At 38.8% G+C, this 24,314-nt stretch overlaps 1 protein-coding gene across 1 annotated transcript in view; it reads right to left on the reverse strand.

The window, feature by feature from the left end:
* Nucleotides 1–24,314, reverse strand: part of grk5 (G protein-coupled receptor kinase 5) — a 46,942-nt gene that overhangs the window by 3,202 nt on the left and 19,426 nt on the right. The window contains exons 4-7 of the mRNA XM_061927376.2: nucleotides 4,754–4,831; nucleotides 4,590–4,687; nucleotides 4,416–4,508; nucleotides 4,287–4,350 (exon numbers count right to left, since the gene is read on the reverse strand). Of these exons, the coding sequence (XP_061783360.1) occupies nucleotides 4,287–4,350; nucleotides 4,416–4,508; nucleotides 4,590–4,687; nucleotides 4,754–4,831 (333 nt within the window). The remainder of the gene's footprint in view (nucleotides 1–4,286; nucleotides 4,351–4,415; nucleotides 4,509–4,589; nucleotides 4,688–4,753; nucleotides 4,832–24,314) is intronic.

Below are 24,314 nucleotides of genomic sequence, written 5' to 3' on the forward strand. Positions count from 1 at the left end.
ATCCAGATCCAGTTTTAAAAAAAACTACGGTCCGTGTTTTCCAACGCACCGATTTAAATAATACATTCCACTTTTCTGCTGCTCCGTAATTTCCGTTCCGCATTTTCCAGCACACCTTCAACACATCCACAGGTCTGTGAATTCTCACGCAGTTGCTTTTAGGTGCTGGCATTACACGACAGGCTCTTCTCACTCTTTCCTGTGTCTCCCTCTCACAGACAGCAAGTGCACTTTCATACACACGTCACATACTGTCACGTCATACGTCACATACGTATACGTCCTCCCCGAGCAGAGAGGTAGCAGCATGGCTAACGTTAGCTGTGATGCTAGCGCAGCCGTGCGAGCAACGCTCCCTCTAAGGTGCTCGCCTGTGCAATTGCGCACTGTTTAAGCGTCCTCTGCGCATAGCAAATCTATGCCACGCACAAAATCAAATAAAAAAATAAGCGCACAACAATTTTCGACACACGGACACGACAGAGAAAACAGTTTTCGTCATCATTGTTCGAATATTGTGACGTCTGTCGAGACGCTTATCTCCATTCGGTGCCACACGCCCACACCATCAAAATGCTGAGGCAAAAATTTCCACATCAACACCGTATGAAAAAATTTGTGATTTTTTTAGTTGTGATTTCCTTCTCTGCATGAAAGTTTAAAAGTAGCATATATTAATGCAGTATGAAGAAGAATGTTTTAATGTAGACATGCAAGCCTTGAAAGAAAATTTTGAAAATCAAGACTACATTTCCTGCAAATGGATGCATTTCTACCCTATATTTTAACTTTCATTTTTATTTTATTCTCATATCAAACTCTTTTGGCTGTCTTTTTGACACTTACATCCGGCGCCCCCCTCCACACCCTGGATTATAAATAATGTAAACAATTCAATGTGATTATCTTGTGTGATGACTGTATTATGATGATAGTATATATCTGATAGTATATATCTGTATCATGAATCAATTTAAGTGGACCCCGACTTAAACAAGTTGAAAAACGTATTGGGGTGTTACCATTTAGTGGTCAATTGTACGGAATATGTACTTCACTGTGCAACCTACTTATAAAAGTCTCAATCAATCAATCAAAACACATAGAATCATCATACTGCTGTGATTATATGCATCAAGTGTTCATTCAAGGCTAAGGCAAAATATCGAGATATATATCGTGTATCGCAATATGGCCTTAAAATATCGCAATATTAAAAAAAGGCCATATCGCCCAGCCCTAGTTTCAATGATGCCATTTCTGTTTGTCATGTATAATTTTGTCTATTTTGTGTTTATCCTTGAATAAACAGGTCAGTTTCTTGTTACCAACCATTGTGTATTATTCAAACTCCCCTAATTCAGCTGGCTAGTTGTTATCAAGAGTACTAAAACCCTTTTCAACATGATTCTGACAACTAAGTAGGCTAAATAACTTTAATACATGCTCGGATAGGCCAGTATCGGTCAGTATCGGTATCGGATCGGAAATGCAAAAACAATATCGGTATCGGATCGGAAGTGCAAAAACCTGGATCGGGACATCCCTAGCGATGTTATTATAAGCGCTAATGCAGACAAACTATTTTAAGCGGCGGATTGCTAACACACAGCTAAGTAACCCTCTAACTTTAATACATGCTCAGATAGGCCAGTATCGGTATCGGATCGGAAATGCAAAAACAACATCGGTATCGGATCGGAAGTGCAAAAACCTGGATCGGGACATCCCTATTTCGGTCTCATCTGACCACATGACTATCTCCCATGACTCCTCTGGATCATCCAGATGGCCATTGGCAAACTTCAGACGGGCCTGGACATGGGCTGACTTAAGCAGGGGAACCTTCCGTACGATGCATGATTTTAAAGCACTACGCCGTAGTGTTCTACTGATAGTAGCCTTGGAAACCGTGGTCCCAGCTCTTTTCAGGTCATTCACCAGCTCCTGCCGTGTAGTTCTGGGCTGATCCCTCACTTTTCTTATCATGAGTGATGCCCCACGAGGAGAGATGTTACATGGAGCCCCAGTCCGAGGTAGATTAGCCTCTTCCATGTTCTTACAATTGCTGCAACAGCTGATCTAGTCTCACCAAGGTGCTTACCAATTGTCCCATAGCATTTTCCAGCTTTGTGGGGCTCTACAATTTTCTCTCTGGTCTCTTTTGACAGCTCTTTGGTCTTGCCGATGGTAGCAGTTGGACCTTGACTGACTGGGCTGCACAGGTGACTTTAATGAGCTCAAAGGGGTGGTGGGTGGGTGATTAGTTGTTGGGTAAAGGTGGACTTTTTTAAAAGGTAGACTGACAGCTCTTTGAGAGTCATAATTCTTGCTGATTCTCATGTGTGCAAATACTTATGAACCCAAGTAACATACAAATAAATAATTAAACAAATTATACAATGTGATTTCCGCCACGCCATTGACACACCTTTGGCAGCAATTACAGCCTCAAGTCTTTTTGAATACGATGCCACAAGCTTGGCTCATCTATCTTTGGGCAGTTTTGCCCATTCCTCTCTGCATCACCCGTTAAGCTCCATCGGGCTGGGTGGGAAGCGTTGGTTTTCATCCAGGATGTCTCTGTACATTGCTGAATTCATCTTTCCCTCTATCTTGACTAGTCTCCCGGTTCCCGCCGCTGAAAACTGCTGCCACCACCATGCTTCACTGTAGGGATGGTATTGGCCGTGTCTGAGATAGGCTCCAGCACGCTCCGCGCCCCCAAAGGGGACAAGCGGGAGAAAATGGATGGATGGGGGGGGTTTCCTCCAAACATGACGCCTGACTAGACTTCAATCTTTGTCTCGTCAGACCAAATCATTTTGTTCCTCATGGTCTGAGAGTCTTTCAGGTGCATGTTGGCAAACTTATTAATAAATAGTTTCTATCCAGCTACTATGTCAAACAAGCCTACTTGGTTGTTTGCTGCAGAGATGGTTGTAGTTGCTGACAAAGGTGTGTCGAGCAAAGGCTGTGAACACTCATGTGCAGTACAGGCCAAACGTTTGGGCACACCTTCTCATTTCAATGTGCTTTTATTTTATTTTCATGACTATGTAGATTGTCACTGAAGGCATCAAAGCTATGACACCTGTGAATTGAAAACCCTTTCAGGTGACTACCTCTTGAAGCTCATCGAGAGAATGCCTAGAGCAGGGGTCGGCAACCTTTACCAGTCAAAGAGCCATTTTGACCAGTTTCACAAATTATAGAAAACAATGAAAAAAAAAAAAAAAAACTTTAACACTCTTACTAATAATGCGCCACACTGTGAACCCACACCAAACAAGAATGACAAACACATTTCGGGAGAACATCTGCACCGTAACACAACATAAACACAACAGGACAAATACCCAGAATCCCATGCAGCCCTAACTCTTCCGGGATACATTATACCAAACCCCGCCCACCTCAACCGACGCACAGAGAGAGGGGGGGTTGATGTGTGAGGGAGCAGGGTTGGGGTGGGGGCGGGGTTTGGTGGTAGCAGGGGTGTATAATGTAGACCGGAAGAGTCAGGGCTGCATGGGATTCTGGGTGTTTGTTCTGTTGTGTTTATGTTGTGTTAAGGTGCAGATGTTCTCCCGAAATGTGTTTGTCATTCTTGTTTGATTTTGGTTCAAAGTGTGGCGCATTATTAGTAAGAGTGTTAAAAGTTATTTTATATGACCACCGTCAGTGTAACCTGTGTGGCCGTTGACCAAGTATGCCTTGCTGTCACGTACGTGTGCAAGCAGAAAATGTATATTGTATCACAAGTATTGGGCTGGCACTCTTGTTAAAACAGATTGTAGAGGGCGCCGAATGCTGAGCCGCATCAGAGTGATCAAAGAGCCGCGGGTTGCTGACCCCTGGCCTAGAGTGTGCAAAACAGTGGCTATTTTGAAGAAACTAGAATATAAAACATGTTTTCAGTTATTTCACCTTTGTTTTGTTACGTTCATAACTCCGCATGTGTTCATTCATAGTTTTGATGCCTTCAGTGACAATCTATAATGTAAATAGTCATGAAAATAAAGAAAACCCATTGAATGAGAAGGTGTGTCCAAACGTTTGGCCTGTACCAAACATGTGATTTATGATTTTTTTTTTAATAGATTTGCTGAATCAAAAAAAAAATTTTTACATTGTCATTATGGGACATTTCTATAGTTTTAGAACAAAAATGAGGTTATTACATTCTGGAATAACATAACAAAATGTGGAAAAAGTGATGCCCTGTAAATAACCTCAAATACATGATTACAGTGTTAATTGAGAAAGAAGAACAATCACCTTACCTCTCCAAAGCCTCCTTTGCCTAGAAGTCGGTACTGTCTAAACATGTTCTTGTTGATGGGCCTCCTTGAGGACAAGTTGGATGCAAGTTAGAAGAGCACGACATCAAATCATTAAAATGACTGACAGACCTCTCCAGCATCTTCCACTGAAGGAAGCGGTCAAAGTACATGCTCCTCTGGTACTGCTCGAAAGGTTCTCCGCTGAGGTACGCGTGCGATTCTCTGAACATGTCAACAAGAGCGTCAGTCCATTCTCCTAACTGTCCGCCTTCTCAAACAACAGTGCATGCTGGGAGGACTTACTCCAGGCAGGTTTGGAAGACGTCTACGTTAGGATCCGATGCCAGGTACTCCATGCATGTATGTTTATGTTTGGACATGGCAGGGATGTGATGTGAAGACTGAGAAGACACACACACACTCCAGTGAAGACAACACTCACACACTTGGAGGCAGTGTGGTACTACCTGATCGGTGAAGAAGGATTCAATGATGTAGACTCCAAAAACGCGTCTTTCCTCGTCTTGCTCCTTGTCGAACTGATCCTGAAGACAAGAGGACACTCAGGCCACACGGATCTCTTTTGTCCACACGCAAATGCATCCCTCAAAACGCAGACTGAAAAGTGTTGAGTTTAAAATCACGGCACGAACGGAGACTTGTACTCCTCTGATGACGTCACGGTTGTGCGCTGTCATTTCCAAAGCTCAGCAACTAGAGATGCGCGGTTTGCGGACACAACCGCGGAGTCCGCGGATTATCCGCTGGTCGGGCGGTTGAAATAAAAAAAAAAATTAGATTTTATCCGCGGGTCGGGCGGTTGAAATAAAAATTAAAAATAAAGATTTTAAATAGATTCAGGCGGGTGGCAGTTAAACCAATTCAGAAATATATATACAGGTAAAAGCCAGTAAATTAGAATATTTTGAAAAACTTGATTTATTTCAGTAATTGCATTCAAAAGGTGTAACTTGTACATTATATTTATTCATTGCACACAGACTGATGCATTCAAATGTTTATTTCATTTAATTTTGATGATTTGAAGTGGCAACAAATGAAAATCCAAAATTCCGTGTGTCACAAAATGAGAATATTACTTAAGGCTAATACAAAAAAGGGATTTTTAGAAATGTTGGCCAACTGAAAAGTATGAAAATGAAAAATATGAGCATGTACAATACTCAATACTTGGTTGGAGCTCCTTTTGCCTCAATTACTGCGTTAATGCGGCGTGGCATGGAGTCGATGAGTTTCTGGCACTGCTCAGGTGTTATGAGAGCCCAGGTTGCTCTGATAGTGGCCTTCAACTCTTCTGCGTTTTTGGGTCTGGCATTCTGCATCTTCCTTTTCACAATACCCCACAGATTTTCTAAGGGGCTAAGGTCAGGGGAGTTGGCGGGCCAATTTAGAACAGAAATACCATGGTCCGTAAACCAGGCACGGGTAGATTTTGCGCTGTGTGCAGGCGCCAAGTCCTGTTGGAACTTGAAATCTCCATCTCCATAGAGCAGGTCAGCAGCAGGAAGCATGAAGTGCTCTAAAACTTGCTGGTAGACGGCTGCGTTGACCCTGGATCTCAGGAAACAGAGTGGACCGACACCAGCAGATGACATGGCACCCCAAACCATCACTGATGGTGGAAACTTTACACTAGACTTCAGGCAACGTGGATCCTGTGCCTCTCCTGTCTTCCTCCAGACTCTGGGACCTCGATTTCCAAAGGAAATGCAAAATTTGCATGGTTGGGTGATGGTTTGGGGTGCCATGTCATCTGCTGGTGTCGGTCCACTCTGTTTCCTGAGATCCAGGGTCAACACAGCCGTCTACCAGCAAGTTTTAGAGCACTTCATGCTTCCTGCTGCTGACCTGCTCTATGGAGATGGAGATTTCAAGTTCCAACAGGACTTGGCGCCTGCACACAGCGCAAAATCTACCCGTGCCTGGTTTACGGACCATGGTATTTCTGTTCTAAATTGGCCCGCCAACTCCCCTGACCTTAGCCCCATAGAAAATCTGTGGGGTATTGTGAAAAGGAAGATGCAGAATGCCAGACCCAAAAACGCAGAAAAGTTGAAGGCCACTATCAGAGCAACCTGGGCTCTCATAACACCTGAGCAGTGCCAGAAACTCATCGACTCCATGCCACGCCGCATTAACGCAGTAATTGAGGCAAAAGGAGCTCCAACCAAGTATTGAGTATTGTACATGCTCATATTTTTCATTTTCATACTTTTCAGTTGGCCAACATTTCTAAAAATCCCTTTTTTGTATTAGCCTTAAGTAATATTCTAATTTTGTGACACACGGAATTTTGGATTTTCATTTGTTGCCACTTCAAATCATCAAAATTAAATGAAATAAACATTTGAATGCATCAGTCTGTGTGCAATGAATAAATATAATGTACAAGTTACACCTTTTGAATGCAATTACTGAAATAAATCAAGTTTTTCAAAATATTCTAATTTACTGGCTTTTACCTGTACATAGTTAAATGTTGTTACCCACATACGAAAAACAAGCAGGCACCTGCAGCATATGCCACAACAGAAGAAGAAAAAGAAAAAAGATGGCAACGCCAGCAGCAAACGTGGTACGCGACAAACTAAAAAAGGGAATACTAAAGACCAGGGGGGAAAAAAAGGCCAGAAAAGTTCAGCGTGGACTCGTTTTTATGAGGTTGTAAATCAGGATGATAGTAATGCTGGCTACGTGATTTGCAAGAGCTGCGACGCTGTTTATGTCTACGACAGTCACAAAACCGGGACATCTAACATGGTGCATCACATTTGTGCAAAACCCCCGAACCTCCACAAACACCCTGGGCATGAGCGGTTTCGTCCGCCGTGATCCCAGAAGAGTGCCGCAGGATGTTAAAACAAGATAGAACGCAGCTGCCTGCAGCAGTTTGAGTGGCGCGAGCGCGCTTGGAGGTGCGCTCAGCGCGGCTCCCAGATGATTGCGCACTGGTGTGCGTCTGGGCCGTGACAGCGTGGCACGCATCGAATGTCTCTGCTGCATTGGATCAGTCTCCTTTCTTTAACAGGCAAAAGCTTTATAACCTCACTAATGCCTTGCATCGTCTATATTAGATATATAACAACGGGTTGGTGCGGTTTTGATAAAATGTTAGTTCGGGCGGATGGGTGACGACTTTTGTGATGCGGTTGCGGATGAAATAATTGCCTATCCGCGCATCTCTATCAGCAACACTGCCTTGCTTGCTTCAAACACAATTACTGTGTGTTTGAACATAAACATGCTGCTATTTAAACTCTACGGCGATAACATTAGACGCATCAAAATGGGCTTGGCAAGACTCCTGCCTGCGACAATGGCGGTCAGCTGTTTTGGTCGCTGTGAGACCTCCACCTAATGTACAGGTGTCAAACTCAAGGACCAGGGGCCACATTATTTTATGTGGCCTGCGAAAGCCTGGAAATATGCGTTATTAAAATGCTTAATCTTTTCTTACTAAATATATTTGTTATTTCCCTTTTGACATTAAAAATCATGTACTGCATGCAATTCCATATATTTTAAAATTCAATATTATCATTAGAGATGTCCGATAATGGCTTTTTTGCCCATATCTGATATTCCGATATTGTCCAACTCCTAATTACCATTTCCGATATCAACCGATACCGATATATACAGTCGTGAAATTAACACATTATTATGCCTAATTTTGTTGTGATGCCCCGCTGGATGCATTAAACAATGTAACAAGGCTTTCCAAAATAAATCAACTCAAGTTATGGAAGAAAATGCCCACATGGCACTGCCATATTTATTATTGAAGTCACAAAGTGCATTATTTTTTTTAACATGCCTCAAAACAGCAGCTTGGAATTGGGGACATGCTCTCGCTGAGAGAGCATGAGGAGGTTGAGGTGGGCGGGGTTGGGGGGGGCGTGGTTGAGGTGGGGTAGGGGGTAGCGGGGGGTGTATATTGTAGCGTCCCGGAAGAGTTAGTGCTGCAAGGGGTTCTGGGTATTTGTTCTGTTGTGTTTATGTTGTGTTACGGTGTGGATGTTCTCCCGAAATGTGTTTGTCATTCTTGTTTGGTGTGGGTTCACAGTGTGGCGCATATTTGTAACAGTGTTAAAAAATGTTATACGGCCACCCTCAGTGTGACCTGTATGGCTGTTGACCAAGTATGCGTTGCATTCACCTGTGTGTGTGAAAAGCCGTAGATATTATGTGATTGGGCCGGCACGCAAAGGAAGTGCCTTTAAGGTTTATTGGCGCTCTGTACTTCTCCCTACGTCCGTGTACACAGCGGCGTTTTAAAAAGTCATAAATTTTACTGTTTGAAACCGATACCGATAATTTCCGATATTATATTTTAAAGCACTTATCGGCCGATAATATCGGCAGTGCGATATTATCGGACATCTCAAATCATCATGTATACTAAAAATATTTTTGTTAAAATAAAGGTTGTAGACTGTAAAATTTACAATAGATTTTACGGATACATTCAGCTGTCTGTTTTTTACCGTAAAATCAACTTTGATTGATACAGTTTTTTTCCACATACAGTAAGACACTAAAACATTAAAAAAATTAAAAGAAGATTTTACGGTTAAAAAAAACAACAGGCAGCTCTGTTGCTTGAATTTTACTGCTAAAAACAGTGGTATTGTTTCTCCATTCCATTTATTCCATCTTTTTATATGCTTTTACTGTAAAATTCTGGTGACTGGGCTGCCAGTTTTTAAAGTAACATTTAAATATTTTTTTGCAGCTTATGTAAAAAAAAAAAAAAAATTCTTAATGTATTATATATATATATATATATATATATATATATATATATATATATGTATATGTATGTATATGTATATATATGTATATATCAGTGACGTGCGGTGAGGTTGATGGCTGGTGAGGCACTGACTTCATCACAGTCAGATTTACAAACCCTAAAGAGTATCTTATTCACCATTTGATTGGCAGCAGTTAACGGGTTATGTTTAAAAGCTCATACCAGCATTCTTCCCTGCTTGGCACTCAGCATCAAGGCTTGGAATTGGGGGTTAAATCACCAAAAATGATTCCCGGGTGCGGCGCCGCTGCTGCCTACTGCTCCCCTCACCTCCCAGGGGGTGAACAAGGGGATGGGTCAAATGCAGAGGACAAATTTCATTACACCTAGTGTGTGTGTGACAATCATTGGTACTTTAACTTAACTTTAACTTTACACATACAAACTGTAGCACACAAAAAAGCACATTTAATAAAAAACGTTATTATGGTCTTACCTTTACTTATAAATGCGCCGCTGTTGTGCTGGATTAATGCAATCCCCTGACGGGAGTGTTATATCAACTAAAGCCCTCACTTCAACTTTCCTCGTGCAAGATTGAATCTATTTAAAAAAGTGTAACCGAGGGTTTATAAATGTCGCCTATACTGTATGAAACTACAAAATAACAAACACGGAGGCTCCAGTTTACGCGAGGACCACTTTATTTACCTTCTTTCAAAAACTTCCGCTCCACTCCAACGTGTCAAAATTCTGCTCTTAGCGCCTTCAAAATAAGAGCTCAAGGCATATACTGTATAACAGCGCATAACAGGAACTTAACATCACAAAGAGGAAAGCCCATAAAAATAGGTTACAAAAGCTATTTAATAAGAAGCCAAAAAGTGCAAAAACAATAATGTTCGTGTTGGAGGAGTTGTGAATTAGGTACACCTGCAGTCTGCAGGTGTACCTAATGTTGTGGCCCTGCAGTCATTCGCAACTCCTCCAACACGAACATTGTTGTTTTTGCACTTTTTGGCTTATGAAATAACTTCTTTAAATAGATTCAATCTTGCACGTGGAAAGTTTAAGTGTGGTGTTTAGTTGATATATACAGCGTGGGTGCAGGAGGCGGGGCTACTGGAGCCTCAGCCAGTGCGTCTTTTGCAGCCGTTTTATGATCGCTCAGCACAAGAAATACTTTACACACATACAGTTGTTGACAAAATACACTGTACATTATATACCTCAGCTAACTAAACTATGGAAATGTATAATATAGTTCATATAGCAATACGGTCTCACTGCACAGCAGGCCAGCAGTTAGCCGAGTCCGTCCATGTTGAGGCACTGAGTGACGTGCCTCGACTGGCTGCTGTTCACCGCACCGTCTCTTCTCAGTATTTGAACGGCAAATGTGAAAATTCAGCGATTTTGAATAAAAAATAATCTAAAACTGGTGAAGTTAAATGGAAAATAACTTTATAGTATAATCACTGGATACATTTAACAATTTAATATATATTTTTTTCTTTTAAAAATGTTTTTCTTTCCATGATGGCAGGTGAGGCGGGGCCTCACCTGCCTCTAGTGACTGCACGTCACTGGTATATATGTATGTGTATATATATATATGTATATATATATGTATATATATATATGTATATGTATATATGTGTATATATATATATGTATATATATATGTATATATATATATATATGTATGTATATATATGTGTATATATATATGTGTATATGTATATATATATGTATGTATATATATATGTATATATATATGTATGTATATATATGTATATGTATATTCATATATTACTCATTGTTAAAAGTGGCCCTCTAAGGGCAACCATAACTGCGATGTGGCCCTCAGTGAAAACCAGTTTGACACCCCTGACCTAATGGGACAACTTTGACAAGCAAGACTGTTTGCTTTGTGTCATAATCTCACGTATAATACGTAATATCTCACGTATTATAGCGTCCAGAAGAAGTGCACACAAAGTAACTTTTATTGAGCAACCGATGCTAACACAGCTTACCTCGTTCCTCCCACATGCACGTCTATCCTCATCCCCCATTTCCGCAACAACGAACGCTTCCTTACTATTGTTACTTACTATAAGTTTTATATTCATAAATGTAAGGTTCTCAATACCCAGCCTGTTTTTCGTGCCTTTAAAAAGAGTTAGAAATGTACTTTAAAACGCTATCTACTTCTAGCAACCAAAAAGCTGTGAAAACTATGATGCTATGCTCCACATTTCTAATATTTACAGAACTTGTGTGAGTAAGTAAGTACATTTTATTTATAAAGTGCTTTTCACAGATAAAATCACAAAGCGCTGTACAAAATGTAGGGGAAGTAAAACAATTCAATTAAAACAACAGGGGCAACATCATAAAAAGAATACAAGGTGAATTAAAATCGATAGTTAAAAGGTGCATTAACTAAAAGCTTTACTAAAAAGAGAAGTTTTCAAATGTTTCTTAAAAGTGTCAAGACGGTCAAGATCATGGAGGCACTGGTGCAAGTTGTTCCAGAGTCTGGGAGCTAACGGGTTTTAAAACAAGTTTTCGGGATCTTTACAACCGTGTTTTTCAACCTTTTTTGAGCCAAGGCACATTTTTTGCGTTGAAAAAATCCGGATGCACACCACCAGCAGAAATCATAAACTCAGTTGACAGTTAAAAGTCATTGTCGCAATTGTTGGATATGACTTTAAAGCATAACCAAGCATGCATCACTATAGCTCTTGTCTCAAAGTAGGTGTACTGTCACATCACGCCCTGACTTATTTGGACTTTTTTGCTGTTTTCCTGTGTGTAGTGTTTTACTTCTTGTCTTGCGCTCCTATTTTGGTGGCTTTTTCTCTTTTGTTGTTATTTTCCTGTAGCATTTTAATGTCTTATATTTCCCGCATCTACTTTGTTTTAGCAATCAAGAATATTTGTGGGTCCATCCATCCATCCATCTTCTTCCGCTTATCCGAGGTCGGGTCGCGGGGATTTGTGGGTACATTATTGATTGTCATGTCATGTTCGGATGTACATTGTGGAAGTCTTTGCTCCACAGTAAGTTTTTGCTGTCGTCCAGCATTCTGTTTTTGTTTACTTTGTAGCCAGTTCAGTTTTACTTTCGTTCTGCATAGCCTTCCCTAAGCTTCAATGCCTTTTCTTAAGGGCACTCACCTTTTGTTTATTTTTGGTTTAAGCATAAGACACCTTTTTACCTGCATTTACAAAGCAATTAGCTACCGGCTGCCACCTACTGATATGGAAGAGTATTACACGGTTACTCTGCCGAGCTCTAGACAGCACCGACACTCAACAACAACACATCATTTGCAGACTATAATTACTGCTTTGCAAAAAATGTTTTTAACCCAAATATATGAAATTAGATCATCTCCCACGGCACACCAGACTGTATTACACGGCACACACAGTGGTTGAAAAACACTGCTTTAGAACAGTGTTTTTCAACCACTAGTGTGCCGTGAGATATGGTCTGGTGTGCCGTGGGAGATTATGTAATTTCACCTATTTGGGTTAAAAATATTTTTTTGCAAACCAGTAATTATAGTCTGCAAATGATGTGTTGTTGTTGAGCTCGGCAGAGTAACCGTGTAATACTCTTCCATACCAGTAGGTGGCAGCCGGTAGCTAATTGCTTTGTAGATGTTGCAAATAGCGGGAGGCTGTGTGCATTTAGAAAAGTGTCTAATGCTTTAACCAAAAATAAACAAAAGGTGAGTGCCTCTAAGAAAAGGCATTGAAGCTTAGGGAAGGCTATGCAGAACGAAACTGAAACTGAACTGGCTACAAAGTAAACAAAAACAGAATGCTGGACGACAGCAAAGACTTACTGCGGAGCAAAGACGGCGTCCACAATGTACATCCGAACATGACATGGCAATCTACAATGTCCCCACAAAGAAGGATTAAAAACAACTGAAATATTCTTGATTGCTAAAACAAAGTAGATGTGGGGAATATTGCTCAAAGGAAGACATGAAACTGCTACAGGAAAATACCAAAAAAAAGAGAAAAAGCCACCAAAATAGGCGCGAAAGACAAGAACTAAAACACTACACAGGAAAACAGCAAAAAGTCCAAATAAGTCAGGGTGTGATGTGACAGGTGGTGACAGTACACCTACTTTGAGACAAGAGCTATATTGATGCATGCTTGGTTATGCTTTAAAGTCATATCCAACAATTGTGACAACGACTTTTTACTGTCAACTGAGTTTCCTTTTTTAATGATTTCTGCTGGTGGTGTTCCCCCGAATTTTTGTCAACGCAAAAATTGTGCCTTGGCTCAAAAAAGGTTGAAAAACACTGCTTTAGAAGACCCTGGTCTGAAGACCGCAGGCTGCGCCCTGAAGAGTAGGGGCATAACAAGTCAGTGATGTACTGAGGGGCCCCACCACACAATGCACGGAATGTCAGGACTAAAATTTTAAACTAGATGCGGGATTTAACTGGAAGCCAATGAAGACTGGATCAAAAGGGGGTGATGTGGGCTGTTCTGGGTGCACCGGTCAAAAGTCCGGCAGTCGCATTTTGTACAGTCTGAAGTCTCTTTAGCGTTGACTTGTTAAAAAAAAGTGAAAAGACAGTTGCAATAGTCAATACGAGACGAAATGAACGTGTGTATGGTCATTTCGAGATCCAACTTTGACAAAAAATTTCTTATTTTAGAAATATATCTGAGGTGATAAAAACAGTTGTTGGTCAGTTGACGGCAGTGACCCTCCAAAGACACGGACTGATCCAACACAACCCCAAGGTTTCTGAGGCTGCTTTTAACAGATGCACCCAGGGCACCAAGGGACTTCTTGATCAGGGGGATCTTTTTTATCGAGAGTAATTGTCAAGAGTTTCCGTTTGGTTAGAATTTAACTGGAGGAAATTTGAGGACAACCAGCTTTTAGTAAAGGATATGCACTCCAAGAACTCAGATAAAAAGTGAAACTCTGAATCATTGAAGGAGCATAACAGTTGAATATCATCTTCATATAAATAAGAAACATTTTTAAAACTACTGATCAACCTCCCAAGCGGCATTAGATACAACCAAAATAAAACAGGCTCCAGAACAGAACCCTGCGCCACACCACATGACATCATTAAAAGCAACATTAAAAGTTATTTCATTTTTATAAGACGTGAACCACTGGAGAACAACTATACCCATTACTACATATGTATCTTACATTGTACTATCATTACTTTATTGAATTAACAACCCCTGGGCGCTGTATTGTGCTGTTTTGTACTTGTTTTAATTGTCCTTGTTCATATGTTTATGAACAAGGACATCGACCATGGGAGCTCTGATTGTCACCCATTCAGGAACACAACATCAACCCCAGCAGGTCGTTACATTACGTTGGTTCCATTTGCATACTTGCCAACCTTGAGACCTCCGATTTCGGGAGGTGGGGGGGTGGGGGTGGGGCGGGGGGCATGGTTGTGGGCGTGGTTAAGATATATATATATATAAGAAATACTTGACTTTCAGTGAATTCTAGCTATATATATATATATTTTATTACATATATATATATATATATATATATATGTATACATATATATATATATATATATATATATATATAAATAAATACTTGAATTTCAGTGTTCATTTATTTACACACACATAACACTCATCTACTCATTGTTGAGTTAAGGGTTGAATTGTCCATCCTAGTTCTATTCTCTGTCTGTCACTATTTCAGAACACACACATTATACAAATATACATTATAAAATCAATAAGAAAACGGGAGCTCTAATTTGGGAGTCTGAATTAGGATCAGAAGTTCCTATATAAACATTGCGCACTCACGTCGCCTTTTTGTATTGATTACTGCAGCTGTGCACTGGATTCATTCACAAATACAAACTACAACTCACAAACACTTTATAGAGTTAGGCTCCACCATCAGAATGTGTACTTAAACTTATAAAGATCACATGGATATTATTCAGTGAGTTGATTCACCAAAACTAACCTGTTATACAGGAGGAAAAAGCACACAGGACGTTTCAATTGTTCACAGACTGGTCGCGCTCATCAGAGTGACAAGACACTTCCGGTCTGCAGGTGATAGCATTCAATTGGGAAGAAACGCCCTACTGCCCCCTACTGACCAATGTGAATACTGATAAATGTGTAATGACAGATCCAAAAACGAATTCAAACAATAAAATAAATAAATCAACACAAAAATGTGACACATTATGGGTGGGTCACATATGCATGTACAGTAGATGGCAGTATTGTCCTGTTTAAAAGTGTCACAACATTGCTGTTTACGGCAGACGAACTGCTTTACGGTAGACGAAAACTTGACTGCTGTTGTTGTTGTGTGTTGTTACCGCGCTGGGAGGACGTTAATGAAACTGCCTAACAATAAACCCACATAAGAAACCAAGAACTCGCCCTCGATCACTAGCTGTTTATATGGTGGGAAAGCGGACGTGAGAACAGGCTGTCAACACGTCACTCAGGTCCGCATGGAGCTGGAGGGGGCGTGGCCTCCAGCTCCGCCTGAATTTCGGGACATTTTCGGGAGAAAATTTGTCCCGGGAGGTTTTCGGGAGAGGCGCTGAATTTCGGGAGTCTCCCGGAAAATCCGGGAGGGTTGGCAAGTATGGTGTAAATCAGACCTGGGCAAATTAAGACCCGAGGGTCACATGCGGCCCGTTAAGCTTTTCAATCTGGCCCGCCGGACATTCCAAAATACTTTTTTTTAGATGTTTAAGATGTAAAGTGTAGCTGCCATTATGATGTGCACTCATGTTTTCTAATGCCCGTAAGTCTTCAACTATACAAAGTCTTTCAATGTTTGCAATCTGCGCTTTTGCATAATATACTAGTTACTTGCTAATCTAATTAGTTACTATGGTAATCTAATGAGTTACTATGGTAATCTAAGTCACAGCAGCTCAGACGAGGCACCAAGCAGTGTGGGTGGGGAGCGTTTCCACAGAGTGTTTCCAGAGCGAGCCTGAAAATGTGGGTGTCAGAGATTTTTACAACAAAGGTCTAAAGTTTAGTGATTTATCAGATTGTAGGTGGGATTTTTTTTTTTTTACCCTTCGCGTTCATATTTTGCTGTTTGTTGCGTTTCGCTCGATTGCAAAATATGTGGATGGAGAGGGGGTGTGACGTTCATATGTTGTCAATATTCAGTGTTTTATGCTTCGTAGTTAATATTGTAAATCCCACATTCTTTATTTCCATGTACATTCTGGGTGTCTCGTTCAGTAAAAAAAATGTAAAATTCCATTGTGTTTTTTAAGGCGGTCTGTCATGACGTTATTGTGAGGTGTTGTATGTGTTCCTAAAAATAGATATACCGGCCCAGACACATTTTTTCCTCAAAATTTGTCCCCCCGAGTCAAAAATAATTGCCCAGGCCTGGTGTAAATGGAGCTGGGTGTGACCGCGAGTGACTAAAAAAATGTACTGCTGTTAAAAACAACGTACACTTCACTGCACATGTAATATATCACTATATCCATGATTAAACATGTTATCACTCCATGAGTGTTGGGTTTCAGCAGCACTTGTGTGCTTTAAACACTTACAAAAAAAAGATTGATAATGTTCCCAGGGCTGGTTTTAAAGATACAGTACATGTCAAATAAAGATTACAATAATAGTAGGTGTAATGCCACCTCCAGGCTTGCTTCTTGTGTTTTGGAAACTCTGCGTTTGTGTGGACATGGCACTACTCCAGGGGTCGGCAACCTTTACCAGTCAAAGAGCCATTTTGACCAGTTTCACAAATTATAGAAAACAATGGGAGCCGCAAAAAATTTTGAAATTTTAAATGAATTAACACTGCATGCAAAGTTTTTTTTTTGCTTTGTACTATGTATAAACCAGGGGTCTCAGACACGATGCCCACACCTTTATATGGAATTTTTAAGCTGACGCGGCACGCGGGTTTTAAATGAACAGCGCGTGTCAGCGTCATGCGTGTCGTGATGGTACAGCATATAGCGCCCACTACAATCAGGGTGCCTGATCAGCCACCTGTTGAATGGGGCTTCCGCTTGCTGACGTAGGAGACAGCAAGGCATACTTGTTCAACAACCACACAGGTTACACTGACGGTGACCATATAAAACAACTTTAACACTCTTACTAATAATGCGCCACACTTTGAACCAAAACCAAACAAGAATGACAAACACATTTCGGGAGAACATCCGCACCGTAACACAACATAAACACAACAGGACAAATACCCAGAATCCCATGCAGCCCTAACTCTTCCGGGATAATAATAATAATAATAATACCTGGGATTTATATAGCGCTTTTCTAAGTACCCAAAGTCGCTTTTACATGTAGAACCCATCATTCATTCACACCTTGTGGTGGTAAGCTACTTTCATAGCCACAGCTGCCCTGGGGTAGACTGACGGAAGCGTGGCTGCAATTTGCGCCAACGGCCCCTCCGACCACCACCTATCAGTCATCATTCAATTCACCGGTGTGAGTGGCACCGGGGGCAAAGGGTGAAGTGTCCCGCCCAAGGACACAACGGCAGCGATTTTTGGATGGTAAGATGGATACATTATACACCCCCGCTACCAAATATTTAAAAAAAATTAAAATAAAAAATTTAAAAATATTTTAAAAAATATTTAAAAAATTTAAAAAATATTTTAATTTTTTAATTTTTTTTTTAAAAACATTAAAAATTTAAAAGAAAATTAAAAAAAAAAAAATTTAATTTTAAAATAAATTTAAATTTTTTTTAAAAAATTAAAAATTTTACAAAATTTAAAAATGTTTACAAAAATTTAAAAAAAATTACAAAAAAAATTAAAAATTAAAACAATTATGTTTTAAGTTAAAACATGATTTTCAACGTAAAAAATGATTTTCAAGGTAAAAAAAAAAAATTTCAAGGTAAAATTTTTTTTTCAAGGTTAAAAATAATGGTTTTGAACATTTTGAATATGAATATGACCCCTGCATGCTTTAATTTGTCAGTGTGTGGCCCTCAATTAACAAAGTTTGGACACCCCTACGTTAATTGACATCTGCTGCCTCCTAGTCAGAGCTCACGCTGCCAACTGCACAAACGCAACAATCCTCAACCTGCAGGTCTTGCTGTGCTCAACTGAACGACATTCTTGTTTCAAGGTTAAAAATGATTTTCAAGGTAAACAAATGATTTTCAAGGTAAAAAAAAATTTTCAAGGTAACATTTTTTTTTCAAGGTTAAAAATGATTTTCAAGGTAAACAAATGATTTTCAAGATAAAAAAATGTTTCAAGGTAACATTTTTTTTTTCAAGGTTAAAAATGATTTTCAAGGTAAACAAATGATTTTCAAGGTAAAAAAAAATTTTCAAGGTAAAATTTTTTTTTCAAGGTTAAAAATGATTTTCAAGGTAAACAAATGATTTTCATGGTAAAACATTTTTTTCAAGGTAAAAAATGATTTTCAAATTTTTTTAATTTTTTAAAAATGTTTTTAATTTTTTTAATTTTTTTTTAATTTTTTAATTTATTTTTAATTTTTTTTAATTTGTAAATTTTTTTTAATTAAAAAAAAAAAAATTATTTTTTTTTTAAATTACTTTTTTTTATTTTTTAAAACAATTTTAACCAATTTAAAAAAAAAAAATTTTTTTTAAACAATTTTAACAATTAACATTTTTTTTAGGGTTAGGGTTAGGGTTAAGATTAGGGTTAGGGTTAGGGTTAAGGTTAAGATTAGGGTTAGGGTTAAGATTAGTGTTAGGGTTAGGGTTAAGGTTAAGATTAGGGTTAGGGTTAGGGTTAAGATTAGGGTTAGGGTTAGGGTAATTTTTTTTTTTTTAAGTTAAAAAAAAGTTTTAAAATAAGTTTAAAAAGTTTTAAAAAAAAGTTTTAAAAAAAAGTTTTAAAAAGTTTTAAAAAAGTTATAAAATATTTTAACATTTTTAAACATTTTAACATATTTTTAAACAATTATAACAATTAAATTTTTTTTTAGGGTTAGGGTTAGGGTTAAGATTAAGGTTAGGGTTAGGGTTAGGGTTAAGGTTAAGATTAGGGTTAGGGTTAGGGTTAAGTTTAAGGTTAGGGTAAAAAAAAATTTAAAGTTACCAAACCCCGCCCACCTCAACCGACGCACAGAGAGGGGGGGGTTGATGTGTGAGGGAGCAGGCTTGGAGTGGGGGGGGGGGGGGGTTTGGTGGTAGCAGGGGTGTATAATATAGCCCGGAAGAGTTAGGGCTGCATGGGATTCTGGGTGTTTGTTCTGTTGTGTTTATGTTGTGTTAAGGTGCAGATGTTCTCCCGAAATGTGTTTGTCATTCTTGTTTGGTTTTGGTTCAAAGTGTGGCGCATTATTAGTAAGAGTGTTAAAGTTGTTTTATATGACCACCGTCAGTGTAACCTGTGTGGCTGTTGACCAAGTATGCCTTGCGGTCACGTACGTGTGCAAGCAGACTACGTATATTGTATAACAAGTGTTGGGCTGGCACGCTGTTAATACAGATTGTAGAGGGAGCCAAATGTTATACCATCATGGCACGCCCTTATTATAGCTGTAAGGGTGAAAATCGGTGAATATTAATCCCGGGAGTTTTCTGCGAGAGGCACTGAAATCCGGAAGTCTCACGGGGAAAATTGGGGGGTTCAGCAAGTGAGCTGCTGAGCCGCATCAGAGTGATCAAAGAGCCGCATGCCGACCCCTGAACTATACAAAGTATTTCAATGGTTGCAATCTGCGCTTTTGCATGATATACTAGTTACTTGCTAATCTAATTAGTTACTATGGTAATCTAATTAGTTACTATGGTAATCTAAGTCACAGCAGCTCGGACGAGGCACCAAGCAGTGTGGGTGGGGAGCGTTTCCACAGAGTGTTTCCAGAGCGAGCCTGAAAATGTGGGTGTCAGAGATTTTTACAACAAAGTTCTAAAGTTTAGTGATTTATCAGATTGTAGGTGGGATTTTTTTTTTTACCCTTCGCGTTCATATTTCGCTGTTTGTTGCATTTTTGTTGCGTTTCGCTCGATTGCAAAATATGTGGATGGAGAGGGGGTGTGACGTTCATATGTTGTCAATATTCAGTGTTTTATCCTTCATAGTTAATATTGTAAATCCCACATTCTTTATTTCCATGTACATTCTGGGTGTCTCGTTCAGTTAAAAAAATGTAAAATTCCATTGTGTTTTTTAAGGCGGTCTGTCATGACGTTATTGTGAGGTGTTGTATGTGTTCCTAAAAATAGATATACCGGCCCAGACACATTTTTTTCCTCAAAATTTGTCCCCCCGAGTCAAAATAATTGCCCAGGCCTGGTGTAAATGGAGCTGGGTGTGACCGCGAGTGACTAAAAAAATGTACTGCTGTTAAAAACAACGTACACTTCACTGCACATGTAATATATCACTATATCCATGATTAAACATGTTATCACTCCATGAGTGTTGGGTTTCAGCAGCACTTGTGCGCTTTAAACACTTACAAAAAAAAGATTGATAATGTTCCCAGGGCTGGTTTTAAAGATACAGTACATGTCAAATAAAGATTACAATAATAGTAAGTGTAATGCCACCTCCAGGCTTGCTTCTTGTGTTTTGGAAACTCTGCGTTTGTGTGGACATGGCCCTACTCCAGGGGTCGGCAACCTTTACCAGTCAAAGAGCCATTATGACCAGTTTCACAAATTATAGAAAACAATGGGAGCCGCAAAAATTTTTGGAATTTTAAATGAAATAACACTGCATGCAAAGTTGTTTTTTTTTGCTTTGTACTATGTATAAACCAGGGGTCTCAGACACGATGCCCACACCTTTATATGGAATGTTTAAGCTGACGCTGCACGCGGGTTTTAAATGAATAGCGCGTGTCAGCGTCATGCGTATCGTGATGGTACAGCATATAGCGCCCACTATAATCAGGGTGCCTGATCAGCCACCTGTTGAATGGGGCTTCCGCTTGCTGACGTAGGAAACAGCAAGGCATACTTGGTCAACAACCACACAGGTTACACTGACGGTGGCAGTATAAAAAAAACTTTTAACACTCTTACTAATAATGCGCCACACTGTGAACCCACACCAAACAAGAATGACAAACACATTTCGGGAGAACATCCGCACCATAACACAACATAAACACATCAGGACAAATACCCAGAATCCCATGCAGCCCCAACTCTTCCGGGATAATAATAATAATACCTGGGATTTATATAGCGCTTTTCTAAGTACCCAAAGTCGCTTTTACATGTAGAACCCATCATTCATTCACACCTGGTAGTGGTAAGCTACTTTCATAGCCACAGCTGCCCTGGGGTAGACTGACGGAAGCGTGACTGCAATTTGCGCCAACGGCCCCTCCGACCACCACCTATCAGTCATCATTCAATTCACATGTGTGAGTGGCACCGGGGGCAAAGGGTGAAGTGTCCCGCCCAAGGACACAACGGCAGCGATTTTTGGATGGTAAGATGGATACATTATACACCCCCGCTACCAAATATTAAAAAAAAATAAAAACAAAAAATTAAAAAATATTTTAAAAAATATTTTAAAAAAATTAAAAAATGTTTTAAAAAATATTTAAAAATATTTTAATTTTTTTAATTTTTTTTAAAAAACATTAAAAATTTAAAAGAAAATTAAAAAAAATAAAAATTTAATTTTAAAATAAATTTAATTTTTTTTTTAAAAATTAAAAATTTTACAAAATTTTAAAATGTTTACAAAAATTTAAAAAAAATTTTTAAAAAATTAAAAATTAAAACAATTATGTTTTAAGTTAAAACATGATTTTCAACGTAAAAAATGATTTTCAAGGTAAAAAAAAAAAATTTCAAGGTAAAATTTTTTTTCAAGGTTAAAAATAATGGTTTTGAACATTTTGAATATGAATATGACCCCTGCATGCTTTAATTTGTCAGTGTGTGGCCCTCAATTAACAAAGTTTGGACACCCCTACGTTAATTGACATCTGCTGCCTCCTTCTAGTCAGAGCTCACGCTGCCAACTGCACAAACGCAACAATCCTCAACCTGCAGGTCTTGCTGTGCTCAACTGAACGACATTCTTGTTTCAAGGTTAAAAATGATTTTCAAGGTAAACAAATGATTTTCAAGGTAAAAAAAAATGTTTCAAGGTAACATTTTTTTTTTCAAGGTTAAAAATGATTTTCAAGGTAAACAAATGATTTTCAAGATAAAAAAATGTTTCAAGGTAACATTTTTTTTTTCAAGGTTAAAAATGATTTTCAAGGTAAACAAATGATTTTCAAGGTAAAAAAAAATTTTCAAGGTAAAAATTTTTTTTCAAGGTTAAAAATGATTTTCAAGGTAAACAAATGATTTTCAAGGTAAAACATTTTTTTCAAGGTAAAAAATGATTTTCAAATTTTTTTAATTTTTTTTAAATTTTTTTAATTTTTTTTTAATTTTGTTATTTATTTTTAAATTTTTTTAATTTGTAAAAAAAATTTAATTTAAAAAAAAAAAAAATTAATTTTTTTTTTTTAAATTACTTTTTTTTATTTTTTAAAACAATTTTAACCAATTTTTAAAAAAAAAATTTTTTTTAAACAATTTTAACAATTAACATTTTTTTTAGGGTTAGGGTTAGGGTTAAGATTAGGGTTAGGGTTAAGGTTAAGATTAGGGTTAGGGTTAGGGTTAAGATTAGTGTTAGGGTTAAGGTTAAGATTAGGGTTAGGGTTAGGGTTAGGGTAATTTTTTTTTTTTAAGTTAAAAGTTTAAAAAAAAGTTAAAATAAGTTTAAAAAAAAGTTTTAAAAAGTTTAAAAAAAGTTAAAAAATATTTTAAAATTTTTAAACATTTTAACATATTTTTAAACAATTTTAACAATTAAATTTTTTTTTAGGGTTAGGGTTAGGGTTAAGATTAAGGTTAGGGTTAGGGTTAGGGTTAAGGTTAAGATTAGGGTTAGGGTTAGGGTTAAGTTTAAGGTTAGGGTAAAAAAAAATTTAAAGTTACCAAACCCCGCCCACCTCAACCGACGCACAGAGAGGGGGGGGGTTGATGTGTGAGGGAGCAGGCTTGGAGTGGGGTTGGTGGTAGCAGGGGTGTATAATATAGCCCGGAAGAGTTAGGGCTGCATGGGATTCTGGGTGTTTGTTCTGTTGTGTTTATGTTGTGTTAAGGTGCAGATGTTCTCCCGAAATGTGTTTGTCATTCTTGTTTGGTTTTGGTTCAAAGTGTGGCGCATTATTAGTAAGAGTGTTAAAGTTGTTTTATATGACCACCGTCAGTGTAACCTGTGTGGCTGTTGACCAAGTATGCCTTGCTGTCACGTACGTGTGCAAGCAGACTACGTATATTGTATAACAAGTGTTGGGCTGGCACGCTGTTAATACAGATTGTAGAGGGAGCCAAATGTTATACCATCATGGCACGCCCTTATTATAGCTGTAAGGGTGAAAATCGGTGAATATTAATCCCGGGAGTTTTCTGCGAGAGGCACTGAAATCCGGAAGTCTCACGGGAAAGTTGGGGGGTACAGCAAGTAAGCTGCTGAGCCGCATCAGAGTGATCAAAGAGCCGCATGCCGACCCCTGAACTATACAAAGTATTTCAATGGTTGCAATCTGCGCTTTTGCATGATATACTAGTTACTTGCTAATCTAATTAGTTACTATGGTAATCTAATTAGTTACTATGGTAATCTAAGTCACAGCAGCTCGGACGAGGCACCAAGCAGTGTGGGTGGGGAGCGTTTCCACAGAGTGTTTCCAGAGCGAGCCTGAAAATGTGGGTGTCAGAGATTTTTACAACAAAGTTCTAAAGTTTAGTGATTTATCAGACTGTAGGTGGGATTTTTTTTTACCCTTCGCGTTCATATTTTGCTGTTTGTTGCGTTTCGCTCGATTGTAAAATATGTGGATGGAGAGGTGGTGTGACGTTCATATGTTGTCAATATTCAGTGTTTTATGCTTTGTAGTTAATATTGTAAATCCCACATTCTTTATTTCCATGTACATTCTGGGTGTCTCGTTCAGTAAAAAAAATGTAAAATTCCATTGTGTTTTTTAAGGCGGTCTGTCATAACGTTATTGTGAGGTGTTGTATGTGTTCCTAAAAATAGATATACCGGCCCAGACACATTTTTTTCCTCAAAATTTGTCCCCCCGAGTCAAAATAATTGCCCAGGCCTGGTGTAAATGGAGCTGGGTGTGACCGCGAGTGACTAAAAAAATGTACTGCTGTTAAAAACAACGTACACTTCACTGCA

Source organism: Nerophis lumbriciformis, linkage group LG32 (assembly GCF_033978685.3).
Source record: "Nerophis lumbriciformis linkage group LG32, RoL_Nlum_v2.1, whole genome shotgun sequence".
NCBI lineage: Eukaryota > Metazoa > Chordata > Actinopteri > Syngnathiformes > Syngnathidae > Nerophis > Nerophis lumbriciformis.